At 42.7% G+C, this 24,825-nt stretch overlaps 1 protein-coding gene across 1 annotated transcript in view; it reads right to left on the reverse strand.

Moving 5' to 3' along the window:
- Positions 1-15,880: 15,880 nt before the first annotated feature.
- The window catches only part of Mttp (microsomal triglyceride transfer protein), a 40,944-nt gene continuing 31,999 nt past the window's right edge, over positions 15,881-24,825 (reverse strand). Inside the window, exons 16-18 of the mRNA XM_051165752.1 lie at positions 19,906-20,030; positions 17,849-18,019; positions 15,881-16,416 (exon numbers count right to left, since the gene is read on the reverse strand). Of these exons, the coding sequence (XP_051021709.1) occupies positions 16,242-16,416; positions 17,849-18,019; positions 19,906-20,030 (471 nt within the window). The 3' untranslated portion in view covers positions 15,881-16,241. The remainder of the gene's footprint in view (positions 16,417-17,848; positions 18,020-19,905; positions 20,031-24,825) is intronic.

The following is a 24,825-nucleotide window of genomic DNA, read 5'->3' on the forward strand; positions in this document are numbered from 1 at the left end:
CCCATTATGTGCCCACACAGTGGTTTTGTTGTTGTTGTTGTTTTGTTTTGTTTTTTGGTTTTTTTTTTTTTTTTTTTTTTTTTTTTTTTTTTTTTTGTCATAAAGTAGGATGTTTTGAGGTGTGGGAGAACCAGTGAATGAACTGAAAATTAAGTTCTTAGTCTCAGAAAGCATGAAACACCGATTTCCTTTTAACAGCCTTTGTTGTAAGTGTGTAGCACACACACCCTGCTGCCCCCTTAATGATTCCCTTCGTAGCTGTGTCCTGTCTCTCACTGCTCACTGTTTGCAGCCTGAAGAGAAACTTGTTGGGGAAGTAGAATTGGCTGTGACTTTTGCTTCTGTGTTTCCAGCTCGCCCCAGCCCTAAGCACCCCACAAGAGAAGCCTGTTATTCCAGTGCCTGCTTCTCGCTTCAAGATGTTAAGAGCTTTAAGGTTCCAAATCACAGGCTGTGTTACTGACCAGCTGTAACCCAATTCTGACTAAATGGATACATTCAGCTTGTCCTAATTGGTGTCTCAATTAAGTGATACACCAAAGAATTTCTTAATTACTTTCTACCCATACACCACTTTAAAGCCTACGTGTTGTTCTCAGGACTTCCATAAGAAATCTCCGTTCAGCTACTCGTTTGTTTAAAGATAAAGCATTCTGGTAAATTCTTTAGATGATTGTTTTGACTTCCCTGATCATTAGTATTTGGTTTCTACTTAAACTTGTTTCTTGAAGTGAGGGATTTTATGCCACTCAGATTACTGAATTTTCTAAGGTTTTTATAATTTTACTACTTTGTAATGGTGGTTTTGTTTTTGTTTTTAATCCAGGCTCAACAACAAAGAAACAAACAAACAAAAATTCAATGTCACTTCTGGGGGCCTTTCTTAAAGGGGAAAAACAAGTTGTAAAAATTAAGTGCTTTTAGACAAAGAATAAGATTTGAAGCAGGAATAGTGGCCTTTGGTGACTTGGTCACCAGCCAATGAGCTGTAAAATAAACCCTTGTCTCCCAGGCATACAGTACGAAGCATGCAGTCTGGGATGGGAGATGCCGTTGGGCCATATTTAGGAAGACATTGTTTTCTTCTCATAGAAGATTCACCCCAGAACTTGAATATTTTTTTCAGGCAAACTGGCTGCATATAAGGTCACTTAGCATTGGAGCAAGAAACTAGAATCCATTTCTTCAGACCAGTAGACCCGAAAGTAGCAATGTGTCATCTCAAGGACGTGAGTGGAAAGCATAGAATACACAGGGTTTGGGTGGCAGAAGCCATGCCAGGAAGGCCACTTAAATCCCAGCAGCCCTCCTGGAACGCCCCGTGGGTTGGTTTGACAGTTCCCCACACAGAGAGGAAGAAAGTAGAAAATGTGTCTGTCCAGGGCCCATGGGTTACTCTCGTTACCTATTTATTACCAGCATACGCAGGCCTTCTATTCTCACACAGGAGGAGAGAAACTGAGCGGGCAAAACCCTTTTATTCACTGCTTCTATGTGAAAGGCCAAGCCCTCCTGCAAATTCCCATGGGTGTGGTAAATGTCCAAGTGGTTAAAATGGAATTATCAACTCGAGTTTAGGCCTTCATACCAGCTCTTGATCATTTCATAGTTGCATTATTATCTGCTGGGCCACTTACTACCTTGAATGACCGAGAAAGAAAATTTTCACAGGCACACATTGAATCGCAATCTGCCTTTCCTTTGTTTTGTCACCTCTGGAGCTGGCATGGACATTTGGATGAAGTGGCTCGTCCCTCTTCTTTCAACCAAAGTGCAATGAACCAGGAACCTAGAAAGTCTTGTGATGCAAGAAGCAGTAGCTCTCAGCGACGTCTCTTGACTCCTGAACCACCTGTCATGCTTTATATCATAAAACAATCAATAAAAACAAAACCCTACCTAAATAGAGCCATGAGCTTGAGTGTAAACAAAACGTAGCCTGGCCTTTGCAGTTCTCGCACAAGGTCATGGGTGAGGTTCAGGTTCTAGAATGACCATACTTTACTCTGTGAAGGAATTTTGACGTATATACCCCTTTTCCCTGTTGGTAACGGGGTCATATTGAAACAGGCCCCGCCTGATTTGTTTTCTGGAAACTGAACCCATCTGTAGCCATTATGAAAATTCAGCTCATCAGAACATAGCTCTTTGAGAACTTATTACATCTGCCCTCAGGAGTAAACGAAGCCCAGGATTAAGTGTCTGTGTAAATATGATTGTCTCGGAGTAATTAAGCTAAAAATGAATTCTACTCCGACAACTTTATGATACATTTCAGATGCATCTTACATCATGAGAAAATGCCGAGTGGCATGAATACCTATTCCTCTATTCAGATTTGCCCCTTTCACTCTTGCTTCTTGTAGCAAAAACCTGTATTTGCTACAAACAAAATACTCCCATTACCCGAGCTCTACCTGGGGCTACAGGACAGAATTGATTTTTACATAAATGGCTACACTTCCGCAATGAGTGTGTGCAGTGCTGGGTTCTGAGTAGACGGCCGTGATCTCATGATAAGTGTGTATGTGTGTGTAGAAAATTTAAGACTATCGTGCTGTGCGTTTTTCCTTTGTGGTGCTTGAGGAGTTTCATTCTACAGTTTACAAGGTGTAATATTTGCACCCTAAACTCTCAGGGTATGCTATTTTACCCAGATACTTGAAAGAAAAACGGTGCCCTGTATTTTATCAGTACTGTTGATGGAGGAAAATTATGTGTAAGTTTGTTTGAGAAAACTGCTCAAAAAAAATCATAACAACAAGCTCTTAGGCTTTTACATAATTTCTAAGGAGATGTATTCATAGGTAATATATTGCCAAGAGACTGCTTATATATTTTTTAACTTCTAGGTCTGAAATAGGCCTCACAGGTGCATAGAACCACTAAGGATGTAGCATTCGCTCAAAAGTGCCTTGAACTTGAATCTAACCTGAATCACACTCCATTCATGACATGTGTGAACATAAGACTCAGAAAGAGGACTTTAAAGCATGGGCTTCTGTGTATGGCCCGTGTCCCTGAGGAGAACTGAGCCTTCACTACAACGCTCAGGAGCTACCAACACATTCAGTAAGGATTTCACGTTGTGAGCGTATTGTTGGATTTATTCCTGTTTAATTCAAAATGGTGCAGAACAAAACACACACATCAAGTTTGGTTTTTCCTTTGAGTTTCTGAACTGCTTTTTTTCAAGCTAGTGTTAGTGGCAGCGAGTCCTTTCCAGGGTCCCCTGGGTTACCTACTATGCCTATGTCTGTTTTCTAGCAGGCAGGCTCTTCCCACTCCCACCCCTTTTGAAGGTGTGTGTTTATGTACTTATATATAAAATTATAGTCCTGTATTGTGAAGACAGTGGTGGTTGAAGAGAATGTGATGACTGTGGAAGTTCCGTGTGGCTAGAAAAGTGCATATTGTATAATGCATGAAGAGGGACACTGGAGACTGTTGAACTGTACCCCGGCCTGTGAATGATGGCATATGGAAAGAATGTGACATTTTAAGCTGCATCAATGTAGTAATCTTGGTGGAGAAGTTCCTAGCTGAGGTCTGCTCTGATTCCACGGTACAATGCCGTGAGCGTGGCTAAGGGAACTTTGAATCCAGCCAACAGCTCCAAGATTTGCCTTTCAAGCGCTCTTGCCTATGCAGAAGACTACTGAGACAGATTCCGTGCGGCAACCCTGCTTACCTTTAGCTGCCAGCATTTGTAAATGACGGTGCAATCTTGTGTATTGGTTTTTTTTTTATTTTGACTGTTTTGAAAAAAAGTTTGTTGTTGGTTTTTTTTTTTTTTTTTTTTCCCAGTAAAAGTAACCACAAAGAAAACACACATGGTTGTCTTTATTTTAACTCACAAAGCAAGCTTTGGACCAGTTAGTTTCCTCCTGGCTTCCTCTTTGAATTCCTCATTTAAAAAGGTTTTCTGTAAACACTGTACAACCAGGTGCATTTACTTTCTATTGTTCTGCTAACAAGCACTCAGATTCAGTGGCAATGGCAATGGCACATTTATGACTGGCACATTATAATGGCACGTTATGGCTCTGGAGTTTAGAAGCCTGGTATGGAGTTTTTCTCTGTACTCAGAAAATATCATTGGCTGTGGCCTGAGCATATCCATTTCATTGAGCAGCATTTGGAGGGATCCCAACAAGTAAGTGCGGCTGCACACACACCAAAGAGCTACCTTGACAAGTGTCTCCGGGAACCCACATGGAAACCCACCAAAGCAGTGGTTGTCATTCTTCCTAAAATCTACAGGTTACCACACAGTGAAGTTCAGTGCTGCCATGGTCCCTAGGGACAGTATTAGCCAAGGGAGATCACTGTGAACACGAATGCTCAAGACACCGGATGGACCTATACTCAAGAAAGACTTCCAGCATCCTTTGCCATTGAATAGGAAGGAGTTGGGGGATTTCGACCAAGAAAGAAAAGGAGCACTTCCATTATATTTACAGTAGTCCCCTCTGGCTTCTGGCTCTTTTTCCTTGGGGATTTTCAGATTCCTTCGTGTCATGTCAGATGCACACCATTTTCCTTGGCGTTGTGCTACCTCCCTAGTGGTCCTAGCAGTGTGGGGAGAAAAGGACTTTATTTCATCTTGCTCCAAACCATCCTTGCTTTTCTATTGTTGTGATAAAACACTGACCAAAACCAACTTGGGGAGGGAAAGGCTTTACCTCAGTTACAGATTAAAGTCCATCACTGAGGGAAGTCAGAGCAGGAACCCAAGGAGGAGGAATTGAAGCAGAGATCAGAGTGAAATGCCCCAACTGGATTGCTCTGTGTCTAAGTTAGGGTTTTCTGCAGTGAAGAGACACCATGGCCAAGGGAAACATTTAACTGGGGCTGGCTTACAGCTTCAGAGGTTTAGTCCATTATCATCCTAGCGGGAAGCATGGCAGTGTGCAGGCAGACATGGTGCTGGAGAAGGAGCTGAGAGCTCTGTATCTTCATCTGGAAGGCAGCCAGGAGATTGGATTTGTTTCACTTTGTGGGTAGCCTGGGTGCTTAAGATCTCAAAGCCCCGCCTCCACGGGGGACAACTTCCTCTAACAAGGCCACACCTCCTCCAGTAAAGCCATACTTTCTAATAGTGCCACTCCCTATGGCCAAACATTCAAACACACAAGTCTGGGGGCGGGAGAGGGTGGGGTGGGGGGGAGGGCGGGGGGGGGCCGAGGGGGGCTGTACCTATTTAAACCACTACACTCAGCTTGCTTTATTATACAACCTAGGCCCATCTCCCGAGGAGCGGTACCTCTGACAGTGAGCTGGGCCCTTTCACGTCAATCATTAATTAAGAAAATGCCCCAAAGTTCTCAGCATTGGGCAGCCCACAGCCTCCTGTAACTTCAGCTCCCATGGATCTGAAACCATCTTCTGGACTCTAAGGACACCTGCACTTAACACACGCACACATCGCGCACACATGTGCAAGCGCGCATGCGCACACACCCACACACTCACACGTGTGCATGCCCTTGCGTGCACACACACCTTAAAAGTAAAAATAAATATTCTTAAAAAGGAAAAATAATATTATAAAGCCTAAAACACAACTGGAGGAGACAATAAAGGATGGCCAGTTTTGTTGGAGTAGTTACTCCCACCTGGAAATATTTAAGACCTGCTTGGAAATGAGATGCCTTTGTCCCTGGTTGCTTCTGTGGGCAGGGAATGGGACAGGAGATGGCCTTGGGAAGGTCCATTGGGGAAGAAAGGTGAGGCTAGAAAGAGACTAGAAAGGTACAGCCAAGTAAATGTATAACTTGTTTGGGAAAAGTGGCCCTTGAAGGGCAGAAGAGTGTGTTCGTGAACAGTCTTGTCCATATGGCTGTAACGGGATGCAGAAGGGCACTAGGCTTCACTGTGCTTCCGTTCTGCACATGTAGGAGTGTGAAGTGAGAGGTCCTACCTGGAAGGGCTGTTGGAAGCACGGAATGATGGGCTGTCTGCAAAGTAGCTAGAACAGTGGGCAGTGTGACGGCAGCATGTGTACTGAGCAGCACAAGGAGAGGGAGGCTTCAGTTAGCAGAGAGAACCTGAATTTCTGGAAAATGTCTGCCATCCAAGCGCTCTGTATTGACACCACCCCACCCTACCCCATGTCATTACTGAACTAATGCCCAACATTACAGTTGAAGAGTGTGAGACCACCTTTGCCTTTAGGCAACTCTCTGGCTCAACACGTCACCTCGCACTGAGCTAGAGCTCTGTGACTATTTACACAGCTGATTTTCAAGCAGAGTGAGTGGACAATGTATAAAAAAAATGGAGTTACCGATAACTCTTCAAACTACTCCACGAAATAGAAATTGATGGAACATTACCAAACTCATTCTATGAGGCCATAGTCACCTTGATACCTAAACCTCACAAAGACCCAACAAAGAAAGAAAATTTCAGACCAATTTCTTTTATGAACATTGATGCAAAAATACTCAATAAAATACTCACAAACCAAATCCAAGAACATATCAAACATATCCTTCACCATGACCAAGTAGGCTTCATCCCAGGCATGCAAGGGTGGCTCAATATATGGAAATCCATCAATGTAATCCATTATATAAACAAACTGAAAGAAAAAAACCCCACATGATCATCTCCTTAGATACCAAAAAAGCATTTGACAAAATCCAACACCCATTCATGTTTAAAGTCCCGGAGAGATCAATGATTCAAGGCACATTCCTAAACACAATAAAGGCTATATACAGCAAGCCAATAGCCAACATCAAATTAAATGAACAGAAACACAAGGAAATTGCACTAAAACCAGGGACTAGACAAGGCTGCCCACTCTCTCCATATCTCTTCACTACAGTACTTGACATTCTAGCTATAGCAATAAGACAACAAAAGGAGATCAAGGGAATCCACATCGGAAAGGAGGAAGTCAAATTATCCATATTCGCAGATGATATGAATGATCCCCAAATTTCCATCAGAGAACTCCTACAGTGGATAAACACCTTCAGCAAAGTGGCTGGATACAAAATCAACTCAAAAAAGTCAGTAGCCCTCCTGTATACAAATGACAATCATATTTAGACAGCAATTAGGGAAACTGCACCTTTCATGATAGCCATGAGTAATATAAAGTTTCTATGTGTAATTCCAACCAAGCAAGTGAAAGATTTGTATGAAAAAAACTTCAAGTCTCTGAAGAAGGAAATTGAAGCTGACACCAGAAGATGGAAAGATTTCCCATGTTTGTGGATTAGGAGAATTAACATAGTAAAAATGGCCATTTTACCAAAAGCAATTTACAGATTCAATGCAATCTCTATCAAAATACCTACACAAATTTTTAAAGACCTTGAAAGATCAATTCTCAACTTCATATGGAAAAACAAAAAACCCAGAATAACTAAAACAATCCTGTACAATAAAAGATCCTCTGGACGAATCTCCATCCCTGATTTAGAGCTGTACTACAGAGCAACAGTAATTAAAACAACATGGTACTGGCATAGCAATAGGCCAGTTGATCAATGGAATCAAATTGAAGACCCAGAAATAAAGCCACACACCTATGGAGACTTGATTTTTGACAAAGAAGCCAAATCTATACAGTGGAACAATGATAGCATCTTCCACAAATGGTGCTAGTCTAACTGGATGTACATGTAAAAAAATGCAAGTAGATCCATTATCCATATGTGCATATCTATGCACAAAACTCAAGTCCAAGTGGACTAAAGACCTCAACATAAAACCAGAGACATTAAATCTGTTAGAAGAAAAAGTAGGGAAGAGCCTTGAACTCATTGTCACAGGAGACAACTTCCTGAACAGAACAGCAGCAGCCCAGGCTTTACGGTCAACAGTTAATAAATGGGACCTCATGAGGCTGAGAAGCTTCTGTAAGGCAGAAGACATTGTCAACAGAACAAAGTGACAGCCTACAGACTGGGAAAAGATCTTCACCAACCCTACATCTGACAAAGGGCTCATATCCAACATATATAAAGAACTCAAGACATTAAACACCATCAAACCAAATAACTCAATTAAGAAATGGAGTTCATAGCTAAACAGAGAATTTTCAACATAGGAATATTGAATGGCTGAGAAACACTTTTAAAAATGCTCAACATCCTTAGTCATCAGAGAAATGCAAATCAAAATGACTCTGAGATTCCATCTTACACCCGTCAGAATGGCTAAGATCAAAAACTCAAGTGACAGCACATGCTGGCGAGGATGTAGGGAATGGAGAACACTCCTTCATTGCTGGTGGGAGTGCAAACTTGTACAACCACTGTGGAAATCAATCTGGTGCTTTCTTAGAAAATTGGGAATAGGGCTATCTCATTACACTATTTGGAATATACCCAAAAGATGCTTGACCACCCAACAAGGACATTTGCTCAACTATGTTTATAGCAGCCTTAGTCATCATAGCCAGAATCTAGAAACAGCCTAGATGTCCCTCAGCTGAAGAATGGATAAAGAAACTGTGGTACATTTACATTATGGAACAGTACTCAGCTGTTAAAAAAACAAGGAAATCTTGAAACTTGCAGGCAAACAGATGGAACTAGAAATGATCATCCTGAATGGGTTAATTTAGACCCAGACAGATACACATGGTATATACTCACTTATAATTGGATACTAGCCCAACATGGATGCCCTCTGAGAGTCTTCACCCAGTGGGGCATTGGGACAGATGCTGGGACTTGCTGTTGGGACTCCAGGTGAGAGAGGTATGGATGAATGGGGAAATAGAAGGACCCAGTGAGTCCTGGAACCCCACAAGAAGACCACCAAGGCTGGCGGATGTGGACCCTGGGGGGCATGCACAAACTGCTGTACCACCCAAGGACAGTGCATACAGCAAAGCTAGATCCCCTATTCAGATCTAGCCAATGGACAGCGTATTCTCCACAGTTGTGTGTAGAGCAGGGACTGACACTGACATCAACCCTGCTGCCTCTATTTGACCACGTTCCCTTGGAGGGGAGGCCTGGTAGCACTCGGAGGAAGGGGAAGCAGGCTACCAGGATGAGACCTGATAGGTTGTGATCATATAGTGGGGAGGAGGTCCCCTTCTTCACAGGCCTAGGGGAGGGGAATAGGGTGAAAGAGGGAGGGAGGGGGGAATGGGAAGATACAAGTGAGGGGACAACAATCAAGATGTAATTTGAATAAATTATTTAAATTTAAAAAACGGAGTCAGATCTCTAAAGCGAGATGGAATTGACAAGTCATGTGAACCTTAGGTCTATGCTGAAAAGAGAAGGTCCATAATTTTATGTGTAATCCCCAGGAATCTTTCTAGTAAAAATAGAAGGATGGAAATAGTTTATAGGTTTGTGTGATACTCCAAGTCAACTGTAAATAAACTAAACCTTCATTAATGGGGGAATCCCTGATGTTCTAAACCACCAGTGACACCAGGGTAGAAGAGAAATAACCAGTGGAGATTCTAGGAATCTAACATTTTGCATTATTTCTTATCACATGTGGTCTGCAGCTGTACAGCTGGGTGTTTTTGAGCACAAGGTGTTTCTACGCGCCAGCTGAAGATACAGACCTCAGTCTGCGCTGGATCTCAGATGACCCAGACAGTGAGGGAAACTGGGCAACAGCCAAAGCCGGAGGCTGTTCTTGGTGACTAGTGACTGGGGCAAAGCTGAAGAAACCATGGGATCTAGCTCAAGTGTCACTCCTTGGATATTTTTTCTCCCTTCTTTGGAGTTTATAACACACAGATATTGTTGTAGCTGATTGTCTCCTTTAAGATTTCCTGAGGTGATACAACATAGCCCAAGAAGATGGAAGTAACAGAACTGTTCTTTGACAGTTTCATACATGATATAATATATGATGTATTTTGATCACGTGCCTCCTCCATTGCCCTCAATAATGTCGATCCCACTCCCATTGGGCCCCCTCTTACTTCCATGTAGGTTTGTTTGGTTGGCTTTTTTTTTTTTTTTTTTTTTTGAGACAGGGTCTCTCTGGGTAGCCTTGGCTACCCTGGACTTGCTTTGTAGACTAGGCTGGCCTTGAATTCACAGCGATCCACTTGCCTCTGCCTCCCAAGTGCTGGGATTAAAAGCATGTGCCACCACCTCCCGGCTTGATTGACTTTTTATTTCTTTGTTTTTAACTAACCTACTGGACGTAATTAAGGTTGCCTGTATAAGCATGGGTTAGGTTCCTGGAGTACGCTGGTAATGAAACATGACCCACACTTGCCCAGAACCATTAGCTGCTAATAGCTCCTCAGTTAGGGGTGGGGCCTCATGGCCCTACTCCCTTCCATACTGGAAGGTTGTCAGGCTTATCATTGTCAGGGAACCACAGCAGCTGTGAGTTCTTGGATGCAGCAGCCACGTCCTGGCCAGGAGAGAGCGTTTCACAGCCTTCCTCATCTTCAGCTCTTCCATTCTGTCTGCCCCTCTCCCATTGAATTCCCTGAGTGTAGGGGAGGAGCTGCTAGAGACCTCCTGTTCATAGCTGAGTTCAATAGTCACTTGTTCTCAGTACTCGCATGTGGGACTGGAGTCACACATAGTTGTGAGACACTGTGGAGGCGCTGAGAACTGAACCCAGGCCCTCTGCAAGAGCAAGCAGCACGTGATCTTAGCTGCCAAGCCTCCATTTATACAGTTCAAAATGGGTTAGAGTTTTTATTAGCTTTTAATGTTTTAGAAATTAGCACATAAAGTCATTGACTTCATTGTCACATTTGCTCTCTCTCTCTCTCTCTCTCTGTGTGTGTGTGTGTGTGTGTGTGTGTGTGTGTGTTGTTTTTGTATCCCCTTGTCACAGCTCCTCTCACCATATCCTACATACCCTGCCTTGCTCGTCCTGTTCCTTCACCCAGAATCCTGCCTTGTGTTTTCATGCTGTATACATACCATTAGTTTTTGTTGACTTCCTTCATTTTTACCCATTCCTTTCCATTCCTGTCTCCTTTTTACTTTCATGTCTCACACATGCACACTTGTGCACATGCGCACACGCATGCGTGCACATACGCACACGCATGCGTGCACATACGCACGCGTGCACACACAGACACACTGGGGGGTTTGAAATCTAGACATCATATGTAAATGATATGTGATATTTGTCTTTGCGAGTCTAGCATATATCACTTGGCATGACTCTCTCCAGTCCTATACATTTTCCAGTAAATATCAGAATGTATAGCTGACTGAAACGCCACCGTGTATATATGTATTATATACCCCAGGTCATCTGCTGATGGGCAACTGAGCTAGGTCCCTGGCTTGGCTGTTGTGGCCATGCCAGTATCTCTGTGGTATGCTGACTTAGAATCCTTTGAGTAAGTACCTAAGAGTATCCTAGCTGGAGCATATGGTAGCTGGAGTTTTTGCTTTTCGAGGACTGTCATAGTGATTTCCACAGGGACCCTACCAGTTTACATGACCACAAGCAATGAATAAGAAGGGTTGTTCTTTCTCCATATCATCACCAGAAATTATGGTTTGTTTTCTGGATGTTAGTCATTTTGACTGGGATGAGGTAGAATCTCGGTGTAGTTTTGACGTGCATTTCTCCTGATGGCTAAAGATGTTGACCACTTTTCCAAGTATTGAATGACTTCTTGCATTTCTTTCTTTGAGAACTGTCAGTTCATTTTATGACCACATTGTTTTGGGGGAGGTTAGGTGCTTAATTTTTACAAGTCGTATTGTATTCTTGTTGCTATGACCAAGTACCGGACAAACATCCGCTCAGGGAGGAATTGTTTGTTTGGACTTCTGATTTGCAGTCCGCCATGGTGGACTGGCATGGCAGCAGGAATGTGAGGCACACTGGGCCTGTGGTCAGGAAGTGATGGACAGGATGTGTCAGGGCTGGAAGAGCCTCCTGTCTGTAACCTATTTTCTCCAGTGAGAGAGACTCAACTTCTCAAACTTCCACATAGCTCCAAATCAGCACCACCAGCTAGGAGCCAGCGCTCAAACAGGAGCCTAAAGGGGACACTGCATTCAAAGCACAACAAAAGCCTGAATGGATCACAGCTGTTAACATCTTGTCTGCTGCATAGCTGGCAAAGATAGGCTCCTACTCTGAAGGATGTTTTCCCCCTTCTGCCGATTGTTTCTTTGGTTGTTCAGAACCCCCTTTAATTTTATGCAACTCTATCTGTCAATTCTTAGGATTACATCTGTGCTATTCAAATCTCTCTACAGGAAGGTCAGGCCTATGCCTCTGTTTTGAGATATTTTGTTTGAGTTTTTCTCTAACAGTTTCAGAGTTCCAAGTCTTACACTGAGGTCTTTGACCCATTTTGAAAAACAAATGTTGGTTTGTTTTTTGTTTTTTTGGTGTGTGTGTGTGTGTGTGTGTGTGTGTGTGTGTGTGTGTGTGCACCCGCCCGTGCATGTGTGTGCACAAAGTGAGCAAATTGGGTCCAGTTTTATTTTGTGCCAACTCCATGTGCTGAAAAAGCTGTCCTTTTTTAAAAATCTATGCTCCTGGTACCTTTGTCAAAAGCTTAGTGGCTATAGCTGTGTGGGCTTTATTTCTGGGTCCTCTATTGTGTCCTACTGGTCCATGCATCTCCTTTGTGTCCATTCCTTGTTCTTGTTACAAAGGCTCTGTAGTCTAATTTGAGGTCAGACACTGCCATACCTCCAGTATTGCTCTTTCTGTTCAGGATTGCATTTGCTATTCTAGGATTCTAGGCCTTTTGTGCTTCCTTATGAAATCTTGAGGGCGTTGTTGTTGTTGTTGTTTGTTTTTCCTGTAAAGAATGACACTGGAATTTTGGTGGAGGCACATGGTAGATTGCTTTCCTTGAGGTAGCCTTTGTACAGTATTAATTCTGACACTCCATGACCATGGGAGGTCTATTAATCTGCTAGTATCACTTTCAGTTTCCTTACAGAGCTCTGCTAATTCTTTTGTTAGGCTTATTCCTGGGAATATTTTGAAGGTGTTGGGAACAAAATTTTATTCCAGGGTTCTTCCTAAGGAAGCTTGCTATTGGTATATAGACTCCTGATTTCATTTTGTTGATGGAGTATCCTCCTACTTTCAAAGTGTTTATCACATTACAAAACCGTTTCTGGCCATTTTTAAGGGTCCTTGAGGCAGAGGATCGTGTCACATCTATGTGGTGGCGTGCTGTTCAACCATAAAGAAGAATGAAGCACCGGCTGTGCTACAGTGTAGACAAACGCTGAGAACACGATGCTAAGTGAAAGAAGCCAGACATCAAATAACAAGTAATATATCTTATTATTCCATTAGTATGAGCTGTCCAGAACAAATAGGTTATTGATTTCCTAGGGCTAAAAGAGAAGATTGGAAGCAACAGCTAAATGATGCAAATGTTCTAAACATGATCATGAAGACTATATAGCACCATATGTAAATTAAAATACTGACTTCCAAGTTAGAGGTAGCATGTGTAAATTCTACTCCCATAGAAATTTTGCAAAAATTATGCATATGTTATTGTAAATTCAAACTTGCATCTGGGCCCAAAAACTCTTCAAAGAGCAAGGGACTTTGGGCAAAAGAAAAACAAAAAGAAAAGAAAGAGGCCTACAACAGATAGAGTTGGGGAGGACTTCTGTGCAGTTACAGACCGGGATCGACAGAGGGACACAAGAGCTTTGGGAACTTGGGGCTCTTCCTCAAAGCTTTGTAGATGCTGTTGCATCTTTACAGAGCCTACCAGCCAAGTTCTTGTAGCATCAAATCTTTGAAACTAAAAGACAGATATAGGAGAGAGGGGCCTGAGAGCAGGTGCTGGGGTGACACTGCTTTCCCTAGGCCAGAAAATGGCTTCTGTGCTACAGCAATCAATTAACTGTTCAGTGCAGTAGCGTAACCCTGCAAGTCTACCACTTGTCAGGGGCCAGCCTGCAACCAAGGATAGGTGATGGCACTTTCAATTCGTGGAAGAGAAGCCAGGCTAAAGCCTTAAGGTGTGCAGGCAGCTGCTGACTGAGCAGGGCCTGGAATCCCACCTTCAGAGAATCCCAGAGCTTCCAAATCTCTCCACAGCACAAAAGCTCTCTCCTACTCACAGCAGTAAAGTGGTCAGGACTAGAGGACTCTATGTGGGTTCAAACTTGTGTTTCCCATATAGCCCAGTTCTCTTAAATTTCTCTTATTTATCTACAAAGGACTTATTGCTTTGCCTTGGATTTATGGATTCTTGTCTCTTTGGAACATGTTTGAAGCATGCTAAGTACTACTCAGTCTCTAGTGATTGGGTTCATGCTAAGTACTACCCAGTGTCTAGTGATTGGGCTCATGCTAAGTACTACCCAGTCTCTAGTGATTGGGTTCATGCTAAGTACTACCCAGTGTCTACTGATTGGGCTCATGCTAAGTACTACTCAGTCTCTAGTGATCAGGCTCATGCTAAGTACTACCCAGTCTCTAGTGATTGGGCTCAACTAGGCAAATGGGGCACTCATGCTCAGGGCACCACAGTCCTTCCCTTCTAGAGAAATGCTTACGTTACATCTCACAGAGGCAGCTGTGGCTTAGTCAACAGGCTTAGAACTGAAGTACCCCAGTCCGTGACACCTCAATTTGTGGCCCAGATCAACCTGTCCATCCTGCAGCATCAGAAGGACACTTCCCCAGAAGCCAGCCCATCACCTAAACGCATTCCCACCCACCTTCAGCTTTTGCCTCCTTTTCTCACTCTCAAGTCACACAAGTGTGCCAATCTATGCCGCTTTGTTGAAAACTTGAGTCGTGTGCTGTTTGCAAGTGGCCAGCTCCTGCAGAGTTGGTGTTATTTCCTTCAGAGAGCTGACTACCCATCTAGAGACCACAAGTGCTCAGCCTGATGCAGCGGGTTAGCTAAGTGCAGAAATAGCTGGATCAGAGAGCCATAGAGTCAACGTAATACGAGACAAGCAGAGCTTAGTAAATTACGTGCATTTATTTTTCATCATCACAGTTCATTTTCTTCTTCAGCTGAACTTCCGTTTTATGTGTTTCCATTTCCATTTTAAATTTCATTTATTTAGTGGACAAATGAGCACCTGATGTTGGGGAGGTGTTATTATAATAAGCACATCTGCTTTATTAATAAATATGCTTAAATGCTTGGTATGGCCTTTTGATTCATACAAATAAAGATGGTCTTTAATTTCATAGTTTTGAAATATTATGCATACAGTGTTCTGCCTGCATGTATACCTGCAGGTTAGAAGAGGACATCAGACCACATTACAGATGGTTGTGAGCTGGGATTTGAACTCAGGACCTCTGGAGGAGCAGGCAGTGTCCTTAACCTCTGAGCCATCTCTCCAGCCCCCATCATTTCCTTGAAGCAACAATGATCCTCAGTTGCTATTGAAGTTGCACAAACTGTAGCCAACTGGTCAACTAGTTGAGACGTAGATAAAGTGGTAACTACGAGGGTACCCCCTGCCAAGAACTGAGTACCACATTACATTATCAAAAAAGATACATCCTGAGAAATGGATGCTCTAAGACTCAATTATTTTTATTTTTATTCCTGTATGACAATCCCATTTTTAAAAAAAGGGGGTGAATGACTTTCAAGTAGTCTCACTGTCTGGCTAGCGGAGATGTGTCAAAGTATGCTTTAAGTCTGTCTCTTACTCTCATGCTTATAAATCGAGCAGAAAACATAAATATTAATTCTTGAAATTGACTAACAAAATTCTTTTAAGTCTTGTCTCTACCCTTTCTCTGGAACTTCCCAGATACACCAGAAGGGGGGCGGGAAAAAAAGGTAAAGAAAGAGAAGAAAAAAAAAAAAAAAAAAAAGGAAGAAAGTGGCTTGCTTGGGTTTCCCTCACCCTGTCCTACTCAGGCAGTGGGCTTCGTAGAAAGCAAGCCTAAGGTTCTCTCAAGGCTTCACGTGGGTGAAAGTTCAATGAAACTCACATTCACCTAAGCCTTTATGGTGTGGGTCTTGTTTTGCTTTTTGTTTGTTCTGCTTTCTTTTTGCCTTTGTTTTTATGCAAACACTAGTTTCTTCTTAGAGCAAAAGTAGATTCACTGTACTCATTAGGACTTTTGCAAAGTACAAAAAGTAGGCACGTTCTTGCAAGTGTCATATGGTGACTCAGAGTGACACTGTGGGGCTCAAATTTAATCAACTGAAGTTCTCCACCGCTCTTTACAAACATTTTAAATACAGGTAAATATGTAAACACTGTGCTCTCGGAGAGCAAGGGTCAGGTACTTCAAGGCTGATCGCTCTCGCTGGGACGGATCCAAGGGAAGCCCCTCGCTTATCAAAACCATCCACCGGAATTATCACTCTCTGGCTGAGGGGGGAAGACCACGTTGCACATCTCAGAGTTCTCTTGATGGAGCGGGAGTTCACATCCGGCCACCAGGTTCTCTTTTCTTCTCCGAGAGACATAGCCCCTACCTGTGGACAGCCTTTCATACTTCGTCTCAAATTGCCTGTGTAGCAAGAAGAGGAAGGGCAGAGTTACACGCGGCCAAGCCACCCACGTCCTCCCAGGCGTGCTTCCGCCTTGTCCTGGAAGCGCCGTCCCAAGAGGAGTCTTTCCCATCGTTCTTTCTTCTGATACCAATAAGTACATTGTGACTGGCTGGGATTCGGGAGTCCTTCCATGCTGTGTTCTGGAACAAGGCCTGAATTCTTGAGATGCTGTTAAACTTCACAGGCCTTTCTACATCCCACAGCTCATACCAGAAGCCCCGCCTCAAGGGCGTGTCCCGCCAAAGCATTAAGTCCAACAGGATTTAAGAGCAGAGTGTTGTGAGACAACTATTCCTCCAGCTTATGGTCCAAGTGAAATGGTGAACCTCTCTAGCTCCCCATCTGGCCGGCCTCGTGGGGAATTATTCCAGACATACACATACGTTAACGTTGGTGAACACTTGGTGTTCTGAGCGTAAGCTACTATTACTTGTTTCAGGAAATGTAACTTACTATTATTTGTACTTAACTAATTGATGCATTTTAAAAATATGAATCATGAAATCCCAGTAGAATACAATTCTCAACTTTTGCCTAGTTATCACAGAAGATGATATAAATTGTAACTTGTTATTTTAAGTGTACAGGCTATACTTTGTGGTTAGATACGCCAAGGAAACCTTTACAACTACAGTGGAGGAGTTGGGTATTACCTAGACTCAGATCACTCTAGCTCCGCAGGATAGCTCTGCCACAAAGAATGGCAGGTAGACCCAGGGACTTGGTGCTAATAAGAGGTTCAAATTGGAAGAGGAGTTGTGAAGATACGCGGGCAATTTTTTAATGAGCTTTTAAGGACTAAGTTTTCTAACGCATTTTGTTTTTGTTTTTTAATTAAGGAAGGATGCCAAATTCTCAAGACTGGGCCCAAACTTAAATAAAGTCAAGTTTCTCTTTACATATAACTTTGGATCCCTTGGTCTGTAGGAAATGCATGACCAGATGCATTCTGTCCGGGAAGCAATTACAAAGATACCAGGCAGCAAAGGCATGGGTGCTATTTTTTTTTTTTTTTTCTGAAACCATATGGTAATTCCTACAGTAAACTGAATCCCTTTGTTTCCTTAAAAAGTGATTTCCAGATTAAATATGACTCAATTCCATATCAAATGACGGATCTTGGTATCTTAGAAACTGAGTTTCCTTTGGGTTTGTTTGTTTGTTTGTTTGATTGATTGTTTGTTTTGTTTTGTATCATTCTCTGACTTCTTTAAAGATAACTTGCTGCTTACCTGCTTTCTACTGTCTTCTTTTAATTCTCAGACTGAATGCTAAGGATTGAACGCAAGCTCCTGGTGAGCTAAGGATTGAACGCAAGCTCCTGGTGAGCTAAGGATTGAACGCAAGCTCCTGGTGCGGTTCTGGAGCTCTCGTGAGCATTTGTCTTACCTGAATGGCGCTTCAGCCCTGTCCATCTGCATGCAGACTAAGAACGGGTACTGTGAGAACTGCACTGTGGAGATGAACTCCAGGCCCGCCTCTGTCTCGGCTCTGCTCTCCAGTCCAGCTTTCACAAAAGAAGAGTCCACTGTGATGTCACTGGTCATTACGACAGCCACCCTGTGGTTTTGACAAACATCTCTTATTGTCACATTTAACTGAGCAGAACTAATAGAACTTCACCAAATCTCGATTTCATGGCACCAGTTGACTGGGAGGAAATATTTAAAAATAGAGAAGTGACCTCAACGCACACAAAACCTTGTTGGAACCAAGGCACAGTGGTGCCCAAGATTGGCCACAGAAGACTTGCTCTTTCCCTGGGCCTTCCTTGCCTTGGATTCCAGACATGGGAGCTAAGTGCACATCACATATAATGCTGTTTGGGATATGTGTACGAGAAACCAAGATGAAACATGCCTGAAATCTAATCCTCTCTCAGTCCCCAAAACACCCACATTTTCTTAGAAAGAAGTATGAACACACAAGAAGACAGTTGGCATTTATGCTAATTTTGTTGTTAACTATCTCTGTTGGCTTCAAGTTAGCTATTTCAGTTCCATTTTACTACTTTCTCCAGAGGTTCACTAGAGGCATGTACATGGTTATCAATATACTTCAAAGAGTGCTGTGTGACAAAGAACCATTCCTGCAGTGGGATATGTACAGACAGATTGGATGGGTTTAACAGTGGTCACTTAAAGAAGCAAGCAGACAGGTTGGATAACCTGGGGACATGACTTGGATGACAATGAAGAAGTTTTTAAAATATCCAATCCAAGTTTGGATTTCCTTAAGCAATTGCAAACTTCAACTAAGTGGTGGGAAATTATGTTCATGGTGAAATTAGATTTACACGTCCATATATTTCCTTTTAAAGAGGGATACTAACTTTTGTTTGGCAAGTTATAAAAGATTTTCTGCTGCTATTGTTCTCAGTATAAAATGAGCCAAGGGTTGTCTTAACATTTAGTCTTTTACCAGAATCTTCCACTGTCTTATCCATTCAAGCAAATGTTTAGGGGTAATATTTAAGTGGATGAATGAGCACATGAAAGATAAAGGGCAGAATATTTACAATATGGACACTGAGCGAATGGAGGGGTGAAGGGAAAATGAGCTCAACAAACAATGTATACTTGTGCGGGAATGTTCTTTGGTATGATAACTATCTATAATGAAAAAATTTTAATTTGGTTAAAATGAGGTTATCATTTTATTATAGCCTAGTAGAATTAGCAAAATAAAAAGAGACTGATGCCCGTGACAGAGATAAGCTTAAAATTTTATGTTTCATATTGGAATATTAATATGAGAACTTGGGGATGAATAAGAAAGGAAAGGTTATGGTTTAACAGCGATGTGTTCGTGGATCAGTTTGACAAAGGATCAACTGTGCTGACTAGCTGATGTCAACCGAAGTTTGAATCATTTGAGAAGTGGGAGTCCCAGTTGAGAAATGCCTCCATACAATCAGACCACAGGCATATTCCTATAGGACATTTTTTAAAAAATTAGTAATTGATGTGGGATTGCCCAACTCACTGTGAGTGGTGCTATCTCTGGGCCGATGTTCCTGCATGCTAATTTTTTTTAAAGTGGGCTGAGCTAGCCAGTAAGAAGTACCTCTCACTGCCCCCGTGCACTGGTTCCTGCTGTGAGTTCCTGCCCCAACTCCCCTGGAGGATGGACTATAAGCTGTGAGAGGCAAGAAAACCTTTCTTCCTCAACTTGTTTCCATGGTGTTTTATCACAGCAATAGAACTCAGACAAGTGACTATAGTGAAATATGAAGAGAGGATGAACCTTCATCTCTACTTACATTGTCTGTTGATATCTTTAAAAGTAGAAAGACCCTCAGTGCTGCTCACGCTGACCTGTTTCTAAGATGCTACAATCATACCTAACCCCCTGGCTTACAACTGCAAATAGAAAACACAGATTTGGGAAAGTCTAAAGGTTAAATATCCAAGACATATTCCTGCTTTTCCTCCCCTTATGCTCACCGATTTTTCACTCGGGTTTTGGACTCTCGATACCACAGACTGAATTCCATCGAGCCTGAAATATCAATAGCTAGACCACCCTGGATCTCCACATTAGCCTTCAGTCCAGATTGCAGCTGAATATCCTAGAAGCAAAAAGATATAGTAATAAGCACAAGTTAGTTAACACATCTTCCAGAGATACACTTGGCTTCCTGATGTACAGTGAATACTTACCCTGCTCTGCTGGGGGACTTTTTAAATCAATGCTTAATTGTTTGTGTCGCTGAGAGCCCAGGACCTTTCTACTAAGCTAGTGTTCTGCCACCAAACAACATGCCCAGTGAAGAAGGCTTGGGGATATGCTATCCTAATCTTGGTCACCAAAAGAAGGCATTGAAGGTTTGCTAAATAAGTCATTAACAATAGTAGAAAAATGGATTATCAGCCGAGAAGGCTGTTTTCCTTTGATCATTGCCTCCCCTCGGAGGGGCCATTTATTTCCAATGTGTAGTTTTAAAAGAGACACCACTCTCTGGGAACAGTATCAGAGGCAATTTCTCAGGTACCCCACACCTACTGATTTAGAAACTCTGAGGGTGGGGCCCAGCAATCAGCTGTTACTATGCCTTCAGGAGGTTCTAATGAAACTGATTTTGAAAACCACTGGACCAAGAAGATGAAGGTATTTCCATCAGAAATCCCACCATGGCTTCTTTTGGAAACAGGAAGAACGGCCAAAATGATCTCTTCAAGTCGTGAAGCACTTTACTAGCTGAAGGTTGGGGCAAACAGACAACTGCATCTGACAAACCAAAAAGGCAGGATGACAATTCCCAGTGCAGGATTCAAGCTCCAGGCACTGCCCACTTCAAGCTAGAAAAGGAAGGGAAGGCAATTGAACTAGGCTTTAGCCCCCTGCTGTTTGGCATCTGAAATAGCATCCAAACAATGGCCAAGCTGAGCATCATCCACTGAGCATCAACTCAACTGTATTTCCCAAAAACACAGTGACCATTTTAAAAAGAGAGTCTATCCTGGATAGTTTTCTTCTTGCCTGAAGCCCACTGCTTAGTGTTGTTCGCCTGTATGTGGACTTTAACCCTCACACTTGGCATGCACATGAAGCGTGGTGATGCTGACTGAAGATGTTGCGGGACAGACTGACATTGGGCTCTGTACCCTTCTTGCTGGTATACCTCCAAGGATGTTAAGAGTTCCTGGCAGCTAAAAGTGTGACTAACTTCTTTGTGTGGCTGCCATAAGCAGACCCAAAACGCTGTGCATTGGCCAAGCACAAAGGCCGTGATTGCATTTTTTAGAAAGAATCGTGCTGTTCTCTCTGAATTTCAAACAAACCAGAAAACCAAACATGGCAGGAAACCTCAGAGAACTGGTTTACAACCAAGTGGACTAAGAAAGTTTGACCTTGGTATGAAAATGTGTTCATTCTGAAGGACACTCCTGAAAAAAGTATGAGTGATCAGTGCCAGGGTTGGGACACCTGAAGTGACATCACTAAGGACACTTAAGCTATATTTACTCTAGGACAAAAATGTGGTTGCCACAGGATGCAGGGTCTATGTCATGCTTCGTAACTAATGTAAAGAAATGCAACCTCTCCAGTAAAGTGCACAACAGTCATGCCCAAATGTGTACTTAAACCTATGAAAAATGGGAGATACCAGAGGTCTGCTGTGCATCATGTCCATGTCAGTTGCCAGGTAACTCCTAATGTGTCCTGCCTCAAGAATATTTCTCTCTTTGAGTAAGCTTCTGTTTTCTTGATTTGAAATGTGTAGACTTGCTAATTCAGCTAGTCCAGTAGGACCCTATGATGTAAATCTCGACCTTCCTATTGGCTGAACATGACCTGGATAGAAAAGACATTTATTTCACAGTTATCAGACAAGGCCTTATGTGAGAAGAGCAGTCCACTGCTAGTGGTTTGGAGAAACACTTTGGCTTTCTCAAACGAGATTCCTTTTCTTCCTTGCAAAGGGACCAGGGAAGAAGACTTGTATGTAGCCACAAAGAATTCTACTGGATCTATTTATGAAGACAAACCAGCCTGCATTCCCCTCTATCAAAGGGACTAAACCATAGAGTACATTGGTTCTAGTTAAGAAAATGAAGTGGACCTAGCAGATTTTGAGTGCCTGTATGCCCAAAGCCTTACCAGTGGTAAGTCACTCGAACCTCGCACTGATCTATAGTGGAGGCAATAGATTTCTTCACTGATAGGAGAACTGTAGCTCAGAGCCTGCACTTAGAGCCAGAAGAACTAAGCATGCTGTGTCTAAGGTTGGGGTTTTCAGTTGCTATCAATTACTGTCACACAGTCACAACTCAGCCTCACAGTCTGTAAGAAAGTCCATTCCAAGGAGTATGGCAAAGAAGATGGAGTGTAAACTCAAAGCCTCGATTGGCCCAGAATACACTTTGAGTTAATGCTTTGTCTATGAAACAGAAAAAGAAGGTGCCAGAACTATGTGCTTCTGGTTGATGTTATCCCTTTGCTCTTTAAGAATGACCTGAAAGCTGTTGCTTATAGAATAGTTCCTGACGTTTTTGACAGCTCCTCTTGTTGTTTCTACTTAAGAAAATATAGCTGGGCATGGCAGCGCGTGCCATTAATCCTAGAACTTGGGAGGCAGAGACAGGTGGATCTCTTTTGAGGTCAGTCTGGTCTGCAAAGTGAACCCAGGACATCTAAGGGCTCTGCTACACAGAGAAATAATGTGAAAGAAAGAAAGAAAGAGAGAGAGAGAGAGAGAGAGAGAGAGAGAGAGAGAGAGAGAGAGAGAGAGAGGAAATAAAACATGTTATTTCCTGGTTAAGACACTCCTCTTTTTCAGACATCTGTCTCTGAAATGTAATCCAATGAGAGACAGAGACAGATAGACAGACAAAGGCAAAGACAAACAAATCAATACACACATACACACATAGAGAAAGACAGGGACAGAGACACACACACACATACAAAGAGGGTGAGGGAGGGCGAGAGAACTGAGTAATTCTATCTGCCCTGGTGGCTGTGACAGGCTGCCAGCTGCCAGTATTCCGTCGGATGCCAGCACTTGGCCTGGAGTGGCATGAGCTTCTGAAGCTAAGATGGCAGTGTTGGAGTGCTCTGCACAGCCCTGGGCCTCAGCAGCTTACTTGTGAAATAGCCTCAGATCTGCCAAGTACACGGGCACTGGCTATGTTTAGTAGTGAAGGGGCAATCCTTCATAAACCACACCTTGCCCAGAATGCCCTGTCTTAACAGAAAAACCATATAAGGACATTTAAGTCAAGGATTAACAAACTATAGCCTGCAGGAAAATCTGCCCTGCTGGCTACATTTGTAAATCAATTGTTATTGGAACACAGCTCTGCCCATTTAATACACTGCTGGTAGCTGTTCTCCCTCTGTAATCATAGGGCTGCAGAAGCATGTTGAGACCATTTGGCTCTTGACGCCTGAAATATTCAGTGTCTGCTCTTTACAGGTTTGCTCGTACCAAGTGTTTATTTATGTATGATTTAAGGGTTGGAAAGTATGAGATTACCTCTGGTTTTTCTCCTTCTTTTCTCTCCATTCACACACACACAAAAATACTTTGCTTCAAGTGCACCTATACCCTGCTGGTTTGAAAGAAAATGGCTCCCATAGGCTCATAGGGAGTGGCACTATTAGGAGATGTGGCATTGTGAGAAGATCTGTGTCACTGTCGTTTCCCGCTGGCTGCAGATTGGATCAAGATGAAGAACTCTCAGCTCTTTCACCAGCACTATGTCTGCCTGTGTGCCACCATGCTTCCCGCCATGATGATAATGGACTAAACCTCTGAAACTGTAAGACAACTCCAATTAAATGTTTTCCTTTATAAGAGTTGCCATGTTCATGGCATCTCTTCACAGCAATGGAAACCGTAACTAAGACATAGCGCAAAGCTGCACTTCCCTTGAGGGTAGAGATAGCTATATGATACCACTTTGGTCAGTCACACTCTGCCAGGACTTCAAGAAGGACACCCCACCTCTTCTTCCTTCCCCTTTTCCTTTTTTGGGGATGGTGGTGAGTGGGCGCTGTGCCTGAAAGGGAGTGGCCATCACATAGTCACAAGTTGACCAGTGTGAGAGTAAAGTCATAGTAAAGCTGGGCACAATTGCTCACACCCTTAATCCTAGCACTTGAGAGGCTGAGGTGGGCAGATCTCTGAGAGTTTGAGGCCAGCTTGGTCTCTACTGTGATTTTCCAGGCAAGCCAAGACTACACAGTAAGACCTTGTCTCTTGTCTCATTAAAATAAATTAATTAATTAATAAAGCCACAATTAAGCAGGCTGAACTGAAGTGCACAGATTCTGGTCCCTGCAGATTTTCTTGTTAACCCTGGACTGTCTACTACCAAATAGTTATTACATCACTAAAGCCAAACTATCAAATTGTTTTTGCTGTCTGTGGCTACCATGACAATGAACTTATATAAGAAGTTATAAAGATGGAGACATAATAACATTTAATTCCAGCCATTGAAGTTTTGGGGTGAGTTTTAACAAAATTCGAAAACCTAAGGTTTCCCAGATCTTAAAAACAAAACAAAACAAAACCTGAATCTTCAAATTATTGGTGAAGATCAATTCAGTTGATAGAGTCTTTGGGTCTGTTGTAACAGCCTCACTTTGTAGTAGGAAACCATTCGGTAGCTTCCTTCCAAAAATCACTACAAGAGAGCTGGTAAAAGCCGACCTCAAACTCAGGCTGCCATGTATGATGTCAGCACGCCACAAAAGAAGCCAGCCCCACAGTGCATCCATTTTTAAATTAAATCTCCGTATAGCACTTCAATCTAATAGATGTGCATTAGAGTACATACCAGTGGCTCCATAAAATGCTACCTCGTAATGTTCTATTTTTAGTACCGTCTTGCTAAGGCAGGCCATGCATCAAA

This window comes from Acomys russatus, chromosome 23, assembly GCF_903995435.1.
Source record: "Acomys russatus chromosome 23, mAcoRus1.1, whole genome shotgun sequence".
In the NCBI taxonomy this organism is placed as follows: Eukaryota; Metazoa; Chordata; class Mammalia; order Rodentia; family Muridae; genus Acomys; species Acomys russatus.